Below are 13,330 nucleotides of genomic sequence, written 5' to 3'. Positions count from 1 at the left end.
ATCTCGGCAGTTCATCTGGCCGGAGACGAAAATGCGGCGGCGGACGATCTGAGCAGGCATAGCACAGTCTCTCACGAGTGGGAGCTGGCTCAGGAAGTTAATTTGGAGATCTTCGCCCTTTGGGGAATCCCACAAGTGGATCTCTTCGCCACCAGTGTCAACCGGAAGTGTGAAAGATTCTGCTCGCGGGAATTTCCTCCAAGAGGAGCCTTGGGGGACGCGTTCATAGTGGACTGGTCCTTCCCACTGCTGTACGCGCTTCCTCCAGTCCCCGTCATTCCGCAGGTGTTGCTGAGGTTATGGTGGTTCGGTTCCCGGATGATCCTCATTGCTCTGGAATGGGCCAAGAAAGCGTGGTACCCGGACCGTCTAGACATGTCCATGTGCCCTCCACGCTGTCTTCCCTACCGAGACGATCTGCTCTCACGGGAGGGGGGTTGGGTTCTCCATCTAGAGGTCAAGTCTCTCAGCCTTCATGCTTGGTATCTGAAAGGTTGAGGTATAAGGATTGGGACCTCCCCGAAGACGTGATGGAGGTGTTGCTTTCGGCCAGACAGCCCGCAAATGTGGATCCTTTCCAGTGTTCCATTCCTTTGGTTTGGTCTTTTTTGCTTTCCTTAGCCCACAAGGGCCTGCAAGTGGGTACTATTAAGGGTTACCTGGCGGCTCTGTCTATATTGAAGCGCTCGGGGTTGTCCTGAGGGTACGGCCTTCTTTTCTTCCAAAGGTTGTGTCGGAATTCCATTTGGGCCAGAAGGTAATTCTTCCGGCGTTTTATCCTCCTCCACATCCTGGTAAGAAAGAGGAGAGGCTCCATAGGTTGGATCCTAGGAGAGCTTTGAGTTTCTATCTTTCACGGATGTCCCGTGTCAGAGTGGATGATCAGCTCTTTGTTGGTTATGCTGGAAGGCGTTTAGGTCAGGCTGTTTCCAAGCAGACCTTATCCAGATGGATCATTTTGAGTATCTGAGTGTTACCGTTTCGTGGGAAAGGACCCTCCAATAGGCTTACGGGCTCACTCTACTAGGATTGTGGCTGCCTCCACTGCTCTACAGAGGGGAGTTCCGATTCGCAATATTTGCGAAGCAGCCACATGGGCCACTGTCCATACTTTTGTGAGACACTATTCCTTGGATTCCATCCATGGGCAGGATTTGGACTTTGGTAAGGCAGTCCTCTATTCTGCAATTTGATTGGGCATTCTAATATTTGAAATTTGTACATTTTTTCCCACCTCCATACGTTGGTACTGCTTTGGGAGTCTGTCATAGATGAGGAATACGTCGGAGGACACAATCCCCTCGAAGAACCAGTTACTTACCTTATCTGGTAACGTTCTTTTGAATGGATGTTCCTCCGACATATTCCACATCGTACCCTCCCAGCCTGTCACTCTACAGAATTTCTTATGCGATTGCAGCTTATGTTTCCGCAAGGCTTTCTGCAGTCATACTGGCGGGAGATTGCTGCCACACGTTCTGGGAAAAAACTACAACTAAGGCTACGGGCACCGTGAGTCCTATATATAACATCCGGTGATGTCGACCCTCAACGGAGGCCCTCGAGGGACAACGTGTCGACGTCATCGACGGAGGATGCCTACGCCGAAAAAATAATTCCGAAGCAGCACAGCTGTGGTCATTACTTGTCATAGATGTGGAATACGTCGGAGGAACATCCCATTGAAAGAACGTTACAAGGTAAGTAACTTGTTCTTCTTTCATGCAGGGTCCAGGTAGGGAAACGAGATAGTAAACAGCACTTGCACCAACCACTTCCTCAAATACTTGTTCCTGCTGCCTTCTCCTGGGGGAATTCTGGACCAGTTTCGCCAAGGGTCGTGGGTCCACTTCTTCCTTCAAACCTTTTCTGCGGCTTGCTTCTCTCTACAGCCAGTTACTGCTGGTGGTCTCGTCATAGTTGTCGGACCCCTGGGTCCACCCACAACAGGTCATGCCACCACCAGTATCTCTTGCACTCTCCACACATTTACCTATGCGTCTCTGCTGTAGGCTACGGGAGGCCGTCTCGGCACTGTTGTTGGACCAGACGGTCCACCCACTACAGGTCGAGCCACCACCTTTCCGTCTCTCTGGATTCACTATGTCAGTTCCCAACCGACTCGCAAAACACTTCTTGGGTGTCCCGATGCTCCTCTCTTCAGCTTAGACGAACGTGCCTCGTTGCAGTCTCCCGAAGCCCAAATTCAGCCTTACAGGCTTCAATGCAGCCCTCTCGGTTGATGGGTTCTCCTTCTGGACGTACAGCAGCTCTCAGCATACCAAAACCACACGGTCCATCGCCGGTTGGGTCAGGGAATGACAAAAACAGTTCCTCTTTGACATTTAGTTTAAATGGCAGAGATGGCCCCAGCGTAACATCAGTGCAATTGACAGCAGCTGATCAAACCTATGTGCCGCTCGATTGCAGAGTTCGCAAGCTCTTCTTCGTCCCTGTACCTATGACATCAGAATGGTTCGATATTTCACGATAACATATTTTCGGATGTGAGCTTATGTATAGAAAATTCAGGTATTAAAATCCGCTTACAGGGCCGGGGTTTAAAGGGCTGTGCCTACCAATCGGGTCCTTGTTCCCAGGAGAGGAGTCCCTCTCCGTGAGAGCCTCCTGCATGTTACCACCCCTAGGGGGATTATTGGTTAGCGGCCTCACCTCCCTAGCTTCATGGGAAAGGGGTCTCCCCTGCGGAGAAGTGACGCTATCGGAAGGATAGTCCCAAACCCCCCCCCCCCCCGCAACCCTTCCCCCTTTTGCGACAGTCCATACCAATCTGTTATCATGAAACCATGTCATGCACCCCCCACACTGCAATGTCTGCCCCACCACATCGCTAAAGATTTGTGCTCATTAATACAGAGACCTCCTCTTCACTGGCATCTTTTGCCAAATGCAACTCAAATTATGTGTGCCCTGTGGTTGCCCTTAGTGCCAAATTCCTGAAGCAGATAACTTGCTACATGTTATAGGAAATAATGTGAAAACCACCAGGTATGTCTATTGTCTTCCGTTGCAAATTATAGGAGTCCCCGACCCCTCTGCCCCAAAGGCCACTGGTAAATGCCCCCATTAGAAGATCATGAGGGAGGCACTGTTGGCATCCTGACTTTTTTATGGGTGGTTGTGATGCTGGAAATGCATTGGAGGGACAGGGCCTCCGTATCCTTGTCCTTTACTGCTTTTTATTGTGTGTTCTGTGTATTTTCTGCGCAGGAGTTCATGTGGGACTCCTGGTGGTGCAGCTCTTTTGGTTTGGTGTACAGACCCATGGGATACCCTTATGGCACCTGTGGGTGGCCCACAGAGCAGGGTACGGGCTGGTGGCAGCTCTGTGCTGAAATGACTAGTGCCCTCCATTTTGGGATGCCCAGGCCCTGTCATTGGAATTATTGGATTCCTGATGGAAACAAGATGGTTCCCGTCGCCTCTCGCCTGTTACCTTGATCTTCCCGAAGTCCCTTCCCCCTGACTGGCTGTTGGGTGGAAGTTTCATAAATGGTAGTGTGGGGAAGTGCCAACCAGACTGGCTGGAGCTTTCCCAACGACCGTATGTTGTGGGTACACCTGTGGTTGGGACCTGGGTGTGGGTAGGACCTGGGTGAATGGAGTGTGTGACGAATGTCCACTTCTTGTTGTGGATGTCTGGTATCTGGTGTTTGACACAATGACTGAGACAGCCCTGCCCATAACTGGTATGAATGCAGTGTGTAGTGTTGAATGGCGTAGTACTTGTGCGAATCCACATACTGTGTTGTCAGTGTCTGGATGGAGAAGAAGGGCCTGAATGCACCATGCACCTGATTCTGACTGACTGCTGAATGCCCTTCTGAGTGATTGGTTGCCTGAGTGTGACCCAGCAGAATGAATGGGAGATCAACTAGTATATCTGGGGGCCTCTCACTGCTAGAAATCGTTCAGAAGCTGAGTAACTGGAGTTGAAACTGAAGCTTAACCTTGAAGCCCTGTTGGAAGAGAAGTATTGCTGTTGCTCTACTTCATCGATCTGAAAGCTGCTGTTTCTCTAAGGACTGACCCAGAGAGGACCTGGTAAGGCGCCCTCTTCCCGAGCTACGAGGGACCATCGTGCACCAGCTGATCTTTGCCAAAGCTCCCTGGTAGACAGACCTACGAAAGGCTGCCAACCGGAGATGGGGTCTGCCGCGGAATCCCAAAGAGAAGCGCCCAGACTGTTGTCCGTCGCCGACTCCGTCGCCGACCGGAGTCGCAGTGCTGCCGTTGCCTAAGAACATTTGATCCAAGGACGCTCTCGTCTGCACCGTCGCCCGCCTTATCCCGCTGGAGAAAGCCAGGCCGTTGACACGCCGAGGGGTATCCGTCGGTGGGTTTCCCGCCACCTAAAGACCACAGACGCCGACGACATGACGCCCTTGCTGGGCCACAGTTCTTCAAACTCTTTGCGGTCCTGAACTGTCGACCCGCACGGTTCTTCCTTGCAGGACGTCTACCCTCCGTCATTGACGAGCACTGCAGGAAAGAAGCTGCCACTTCACTGCCGTAGTTCACCCTGTTAATCGCCGGACGTCCGACGACCCGTGGCTCCTGCCTTAAAGGGAGTGCACTCAAGAAGGGCCGTCAATTTCCTGACGAACTCTACTACACCAGGTACTTTAGGGTTGCAGAACAATTGGAAAGACTCTTGTGAACGATATATGGACTGGGCTTGTGATATATCTTTATTCTACAGGTTGCCCAGGTTGGTGGGGGAATCTCCACACAGAACTGTCTAGGTAAACTGGGACAGTATTCAGCCAATTGTTCTAACCAACTGCTTTCCTCTTATTTCTATTGTTGGTTCCCTTTACAAACTGATTTGTGTGACATTTAACCGTACAGTTTGTTTTTTTAATTGTTTTTTTAAACGGTTTTTATTGTTTTTTAAAACAAACAAACAATACAAACCAAATTGGCAGCTCTTTTTGCAACAATCACATGAACATCAATTAGTCAAGACCACTGCTCCCCCAATCCCTCCCCCCTCAAGAGCTTGTTTGTCCTTCTCATTCCGTATCTGCTGCGTTTGGCAGGGTATCGCCTCCTTCTGAGACTGCAGAATCTGTTATTGTTCCAAACAGTCCTGCTATTAATACTCTCCATGCCAGCAGGGTACTCACTTCTTCTTCCCCACACATGCTACATGCCTCCAGCCATACCACTGTTTCAGCCTCAGCCCATTTCTGCAATTCCCGCCACCATACCTCCAGCCGTGGTTTATGGCACTGCTTCCATCCCATGGCAATCCTTAGTTTTGCGAGCACATATGGCAAGTCCTTCAATTTCCCAGCATGTTTAAGTTTCCGTGGTCTGGGAAACCCTCCCAACAGGCAGGCCCAGGCCGTATCTATAATGAGCGTGACCCCTTTATCCGCTAGTTTTTGCGCCACTTCTCCCCAGAAACTCTCAATCACTGGGCAAGACCAAAACATGTGTGTCATATCAGCATTTTCCTTATCGCATTTTGGGCACGCTTGTCGTCCCGCATTTACAAACTTCGATATTCTCATCGGGGTCATGTAAGCTCAGTGCGTTATATACAACTGTATTTGTTGTAATCTAGCATTTCTTGACACCTTCTTGTGGTATCCCATAGCACGCTCCCACATCCCATCTTCCATCTGTGCTCCCACCTCTGTTTCCCAATCCAACCTCAAATGCGTCAATTCCTTCCCAACCCGGGTCATCACCATCTCATACAATCTAGAGATCTCGTGCCCCCCTTCTGATATGTCGTATATTGTCCCCATAGTGGCGTCTGGTTCCTCCTCCAATACAGTCTCAGGCCAGATTTTATGAATATTCTGCACCAGCCTTAGGTATGTGACATACTGGCCCCTATGCAAGCCCGCCTCTTCCCTAGTCCTTCAAAATCCCTAATGGCCCCCTCTTGCCAGACATCCCCCAATGTAACCAGCCCGACTGACTCCCAGTAGGTCCTGATTATCATCCTTAGTTGTTTGTCTTCCCCTGTCAAAGCAACCAGCGGCACCTGCGGGGAACACGGGTATGGGTCCTCCATCATTCGACATACTCTACGCCACATCTTCCACCCCAGCAACATCATTCCCGGGCACTCCTTCATTTCTGACCTAGGCAACCAAATAATTTCCTTCAGGTAGAACGGAGTGCAGTCCTGTCCAAACAGCCTAAATTCGGGAGTTACCTCATCAGAGAGCCATTTGACCACATATTGCAACTGACCAGCTACATAATAGGCCTCAAAATTAGGCAGCTTAATACCCCCCCTTTCATAGAAATTCTGCAACTTCCATAGCGCCACTCTATTCTGGGTGCCATGCCATAGGAAGCCTCTGCACATACTATTCAGCTTGGCAAAAACCTTCTTAGGTATCATATACGGAATATTGCTGAAAAAATTTAAGAGCCTAGGCAGGACCACCATTTTGAGCATCGCCCCCCGTCCCATCATCGCCAACGGCAACTTCTCCCAAAACTTCATGTTTATACGGATTTTTCCCACAGCCACCTCGGTGTTATGCAAATGTTCCTCCTCTACCGTGTGATACACATCTATTCCAAGGTAGCGGAAGGAACCAACCGCCCATGGTATCGGCAACACTGGCAACCGCTCCGGAAGGGTTCCTCTGTAGCTACCCAATGGGAATTTGCTCGATTTCTGGGGGTTCACCGCTATGCCAGACAGTTCTGCATACCTTTCCATTACCTCCAGAATAAATTGAAGATTTTCCTTCCGAATATTTCAAATATAATAGTAAATCGTCAGCATACAGGGATATTAGGTGTTTCTCTCCCCCCTACCTCAATGCCTATCATGTCACATTGTTGCCAAAGGTACACTGCCAGGGGCTCCAGGGCCAGAATATATAACATCGGGGACCAGGGGCACCCTTGTCTGGTGCCTCTGCTAAGTTGCCACCTCTCGGATATCACCGCTCCTGTACGTACCCTAGCTAGCGGCTCATTGTACAGCAACTTCGCCCACCTAACATAGCCCGGCCCCATACCGTATTCCTTCAGGGCCTCCAGCAACCACGACCACCTGACTGAGTCGAAAGCTTTGACTGCATCTAAGGACACAACCGCCATTTCACCCTTGCTCTTGCACCCCCATTCAATCACCCGGTGGAGTCGCCTAAGGTTGTGGGTTATATTCCTGTTGGGGGCATAACCTGTTTGGTCCGGATGTATCAATTTACTAATAACTCTCAGCAATCTATTAGCCAGGACCGCCGTCAATATCTTGCCGTCCTGGTTCAGCATTGACAAGTGCCTATAGGAGCCGCAGCTATGCCCTGGTTTGTTGGTCTTGGGGAGCGGTATTATTATCGCTTCTCTAAGCGATTCCGGCAACCGGCCCACCTCAAACGATTCATTAAGCATTTCTAGCATGGGGGGGAGGGGGGGAGTACCTCCTCTATATGCTTTATAAAATTCGCTAGGAAGTCCGCCGCACCCGGGGTCTTACTGGTGGGCAGCTGCCTCACCACCTCCTCCAATTCCTCCAAAGTAATCAGTGCATCCAGCTCCTCTCTTTCTTCGGCACTAATCTTAGGTAATCCCATATCTCTTAAAGTTTCCCTTATCTCCTCTCGGCTGCCCCCTCCCCCCCCCCTTTTGTCCTCATATAGTGCTCTGTAATAATCTAAGAATGCCTCATTGACTCCTTCTTGGGTGTTCACTACCTCTCCATCCTCTCTGGTTATCGTCCTAATCGGGGGCCTAGGGGTTTCACTCTTGTATAGCCACGCCAAGAGACGCCCCATTTTATCCCCGCCTGCATGCTGCCTCTAAACATACTTCTTATCGTTAAGGTTGCAGAGACTTTCCCAAAGTTCCGCACACCGCTGCTGTAGTTTAAGTACTGGCTCCGCATCCCCCCTCCCCTATTGAGTTCCCGTTCCAGTTCATCCTCAGCTTCTCCTAACTCCGTTAGGACCCCACCCTGCAGGCCCTTTGATTTAGCAATGGCAGCACCCCGCAATACCACCTTAAAGGCTTCCCAGAGCGTGCCCGCTGAATCCACACTGCCAGCGTTCTCTTCGAAATAATGTATGATCTCGTCCCTGATATCCTCTCTGAAGACCGGATCCTTGAGCTCCTCAGCCCGGAGGCGCCACGTCGGCATCCACGCTCTGGGGCGGCCTATCAATCTTATCATCAGATCTGTCTACCCTGGGGTTCAGCACACAATTAAAATCCCCTCCCCAAATAACCGCTTCACCCACACACGTACCCAGGTTGGTACACAGAGTCCTAAAATATGCCGCCATGTTTTGATTGGGGGCATACATATTTACAATGCAGACCTCTTTATTCTCCACCAGTGCCTTCAATATGACCATCCTCCCCTCTGTATCCACCACCTCTTGTGTAAGTTGGAGCGGGACGTGCGGTGCCACCCAGACCAACACTCCCCTAGCGTAGGCAAAATACGGAGAACCCACTACAATACCTCTCCACTTTTTCCCCACCAGTTCCAACTTTTCCCGAGTCACATGCGTCCCTTGTTCCTCTTTAAGTAACTATTGAGTCCCCTGACATTTCACGTTACGATCTTAAGATCCCCCATAGCTCATGAGTATCCTCCCCCCTTCCGTGCAGCAAATCCCACCTGCCCACGCGATACAGATACAGCCCTCTTGTTTTTTCTCATAGCCTCATGTACAAACTCGAACTCCCCATAACTATGTACACCCCAAACTCCCCGCTTCCCTCCCCACCCTCTACCCATCCCTTCCCCAACACCACGCTCCCCAACGGCTGCCCAGCTCCATCCATGGAACTCAGGCACCCCCACATCTAGCCCTGCAAGCACCAACCAATGCCCAGAGCTCAGTAGGGTGAAGTCGCCCTAATGGCCACTTAACTAAGGTTACTAAGTGGGGTAAAGAGATCCGCTCTGCAAGGCTTCCCTAAATACAGCAATAGTCACAGTGCTCATAATATATTGTGCAACAGTCTGACCTTCTCTGCCTAAGGCCGCTCAAATGACTATAATCAAGTCCCAGAGACCTATTCCGCGCCATCTTGTAGCGCCCTCTTCGTGCACTACTTATCTCCTCCATCTGCTCTTCCCGTCCGAACGTCAGGCTCCTGGGGACATCCCTGCGCGTCGAGACATCCCATGGCGTCCTCTGGAGTTTCAAAAAACAAAGTCTTGTGTTTGTGAAAAACGTTCAATTTCGCCGGGTACAGCAACATGTATTTATGGCCCGCCTCTCTCAATCTCTGCTTTACCGTCCCAAAGTTCATACGGCTACGCTGCACAGTCTGGGTATAGTCCGGGTAGGCCGTTAAGTTTGCCGCTCCTCGTGTAATTGTTCCTCCCTTGCGGAAGTGTTCTAGTATCCTCTCCCGGTCCCGGTAATTAAGGATTTTGGCAATTGCTGGCCCAGGTGGGTTTCCCGGCGGCAGCCTCCTTGTTAGAGCTCTATGCGCACGTTACACCGCGAATCCTTGATATAATGCTCCCCCGGGTATCTCCTGCAACAGCATAGATTCGATGAACTCCGTGGGATCGTGGCCCTCCGATCCTTCTGGCAGGCCCACGATGCGAATGTTATTCCGTCGGGCGCGTCCTTCCGCCTCCTCCGCCCTGTTCTCCAAGTTGCCCACTCTCTGCACCAGGGCATGCAATTCGGCCTTATGGGAGGCACAATCCGCGGTGTTCGGGCTCACCTCTTTCTCGAGGGTCTCAGTGCGCTCCGCCAGGGACCTGATGTCCTGCCGGAGTAAATTCACCTCCTCCTGCACTTCACCGACCTTAAGGTCCAGTGCCGTTTTCAGCTCAGTTACGGCCAGTTCAAGCTTAGCCTCCCAGGCCGCCTTCAAGTCCGCAATCGCAGCCAGGACCTCTTGGTTAGTACCCGTCACAGGCATGCCGCCTGCAGGCGACTTATCCTTGCTCTTGGAACTTTGCAGACCAGGGGACGTCTTGGCGAAGTCGTCCAACGTGGGCTGCTTCGCCTTCGGTCTCACTGTTCTATTAGACATGACCCAGGGGACCTGCATTCCGCCAAGTTACAAATGCGCACACAGTCTGCTCCTATCGTCCGACCACAGTGCGGCCTGCTCCTTCCTTTGTTCCGGTCGTTGATCGGCCATTTTGTTTCGTCTTCCGTCTCCGGCGCTCCTGATCTTTTTCGCACAAAACTCCACCACTGTTTCTCCCACGCCTTCCAAAAGTTCACCAAGCGCAGTCAGACCGTTCACACACCAACATGTGTGTTTTCAGCAGTCATAGGCACGTTGTTATGCACTATTTCGCCAGGATCATTTTAGGATCTCGGGAGCTCCTCCAGATCGCGTCCTCCTACATGGCCCTCGTAGCCACGCCCTCCAACCGTACAGTTGATGCACTTTAAAGAGATCAAATAGTAATTGTGGTAACACGTAGAACTGTATAGATTTGCCATTGTAGATAAGAGTACAAAGTGAGTTATCGTGATATTGTGCATAACCTTGAATATTAATTATATAAAGACTGTATTTATCTAATACAGTGTGCGGACATTCCTTTGTGGGTGCTTGGGGACTACATTGTACTTAAGAACCAGCCCGCATGACCTCCTGAGAAGCTAGGCCTTGATTGCTCGTCCATTGCTACCTTAATAGAGAATCTTGGCTGGGGTCCTCTGTGCCTCTCCTCTACCATATAGAGAGCAGGAGTACAGAACCCCCCTTCAGTCCCTTTACAGTGGTCCCACCATAAAATACCTAGCCTTCCTAGAGCTCAACATTTTAAGTGGTTACCTTGCACAGAGAACAATCACTGTGTCGTGCTTGAATATGAACCCTTGAGTTTTCCCCAAAGCTTTCGAGTCGAACGCTTCTTGGACCTGGGGACAAAGTGCTTCTTATTGTTAGCCATGATATGGTTTGATTTGTTGATCTGGTCTGAAAATGAAACATCCAGTGGTACCAACTGCCGAAAGGCCCCAATGAATTAAATAGACGATTAATTGGACAATGTATGAAATTAGAAGAAACACAATGCCGAAAGTGAAATGATAATGTGAAAAGTGTTTTGTGTGTATGCTTCCTAGCTCTTGGGGAAATACCCTTGGGGCAAATTATCACTCTAAATGTAAGTTGGCAGTGCCATTTATGACAGATCCAACAACATGCTTGCCATCCTATGAAAATGCTTGGCCACATGCTCACTACTAATGATACCAAAACATTGGCATGTTGGTTTCAGCCTTTTTGGAGATTCAGTGAGCTGTGGTGTGTTTTTAAATGTTTGGTGACAACCAAATGTGATTAATTACAGTTCCAAGTCCATGACTGTCTATTCTGACTCTAATCAAGGTAATTTGTGATGTCTGATTACTTTTCAAAGTGAGGGCATGACGTTTGTATCTTACATTATGTTGATCAAGAACTGACTTGTTCCAGCCTTCTTGGTAACGTTAGCGGAATATTTTGAATGATAGTCTATTGAATGTATCTCTGCATGATTGCAAAACATTTTGCTTCTGACATTTCAAGCATCATTCTGATGAGTTTCCACTTTGTGTCTAAAATCTAGGTACTCTGATGGTGACCTTACCTTAACATACCCAGGGGGTAAGGCGTGCAGTTCAGGTTTCCAAAGAATGACGGTCATTAACTTTGAATGTAATGAAACTGCAGGTGAGAAGAGGAGTTGTATTTTTGTTGTTGTGCCAAGGAATGAACAGATTAACTTTACATGCATGAGCTATATGAAGAGCAATACTCGATGACTGCTTTATAAGCAGTAACCTCTTGTATAGATAATCTAATGAAACCATATTTATCGTAATTCTAAATTTGTCAAGACCACCAACAAAAATCCAGTCAACATATTTCAAATGGAAATATAGAAAATGTACTGTTATCAGATTGCTAAAAGCTACCATGTGAGCACTTCAAGGTTTGCCCATTGTGCGAGTTCATAATTTAGGACTAGGAAATAAATAAGGTGATATTTTGTAATGCCTTCAGAAGACTTTCCAGGAAAATGCACCCATGTTTGGCATTGCTTTTTCTCTTCTTTCCATTACCTTTAATACAAAAAATGTCAACTAGGAAAATATTAACAATGTGGTTAATTTAACAGTACTTCCATTAAAAAGAAGAAAACATGTATTGTTGGTGGTCCAGTTTTCAACCATCTGGGGACTCGAACTCCAGTCCTAAGGGCTGCAGACAAGCCAGATTTCCAAAATAAGCCCTTAGTATGTAAACAGTTCTCATTATCCCCATGATGTCTATCCTTCATTCACAAGTTCAATCTTTGACCTAAAAGTTTTCTATGTTATGTATTCTTATAAAGCGCAAACAGTCACCACCTACAGTATGTTCCCTTGCACTGAAGAAAACAGAACACAACTATGAGGGTGCATTTTTGCATCTGCAAAAGTGGATAGCCCAAGCTTTTTTTTAAAATTTTCATTCACATAAAATGATAAAGGTAATTTTGTTGCTGGAATGGCTGTCTGGTGAACAGAGCTCCTTTTCATTAAAAAGCAATGGAGTGCACATGTGCCTTCCTTTAACTGGTCGATCAGCCTCTACAGTGTCTGCTCTACAGTGGCGCAAAGCATGTTCAAAGATCACATGTGCATCCCTGACAGCTGATGGGGCACAAAGACCCTGCAGGCAGAAGTGGTATTTTATCCGTATGTACCTCTAATCTAAATTCCATTGATTGTGTAATCTAGACAGTATGTAAATCTGTAAATATAAGCCATGCCTGGTTTGGGATGTTCACTGCTAGAATCCCACCATTATATAGCCACCACAGTTTGGTATCATTCCACTGTGTGAGCAGGGCCTAACTGGCATGACTGATGCATATTTACGTTTAGGCTGACTTGTCCTCACAGCTGCCATGTGGAACAATAGCAGGATACTGCCCCTTTGACTCTCCTGCGCGAAGTGTAATACCTTCTCTCCTGGGCATAGAAACTTCTCCCAGGAGATTCCCTGTTAACCATCCTTCAAAGGCAGGCACTGACCTGACATAAAGCCTCTCGGACCATGGTACTGTCCACTGGAGTCCCTTTGAAGTCAGCACGCATGGAAAGGGGACGGATTTAGAGTATGCAGAGGGAAAGAGAGACTGGAGAAGGGTCCCCACCACCTCAATGTCTATTAATGCTCTGTTCCGTTTTTCTGTCCTATCACCATTTGTTACAGACAAGGTATTCTGGATGTGTTGTCATAAGGTAAAAGTTACTTGTTACTACAGCCTGGATTTTGACCCCTTAGAGCAGGCTTGCTGTCCTGTGAAATTTTGCCTTTAAAAGGAGAAGGGCGACAGAGGCCACCGGGGGGGGGGGGGCAAAAT

The 13,330-nt window shown here is 48.8% G+C and overlaps 1 protein-coding gene across 1 annotated transcript in view; it reads left to right on the top strand.

The window, feature by feature from the left end:
• The window catches only part of IGF2R (insulin like growth factor 2 receptor), a 2,762,372-nt gene that overhangs the window by 501,426 nt on the left and 2,247,616 nt on the right, over positions 1 to 13,330 (top strand). The window contains 1 exon segment of the mRNA XM_069606818.1: positions 11,546 to 11,649. Coding sequence (XP_069462919.1) covers positions 11,546 to 11,649 — 104 coding nt within the window.

The sequence above is a fragment of the Ambystoma mexicanum genome, chromosome 4p, assembly GCF_040938575.1.
Source record: "Ambystoma mexicanum isolate Mex_15411 chromosome 4p, UKY_AmexF1_1, whole genome shotgun sequence".
Lineage (NCBI taxonomy): Eukaryota > Metazoa > Chordata > Amphibia > Caudata > Ambystomatidae > Ambystoma > Ambystoma mexicanum.
This window is presented reverse-complemented; position numbering and strand designations above follow the sequence as displayed.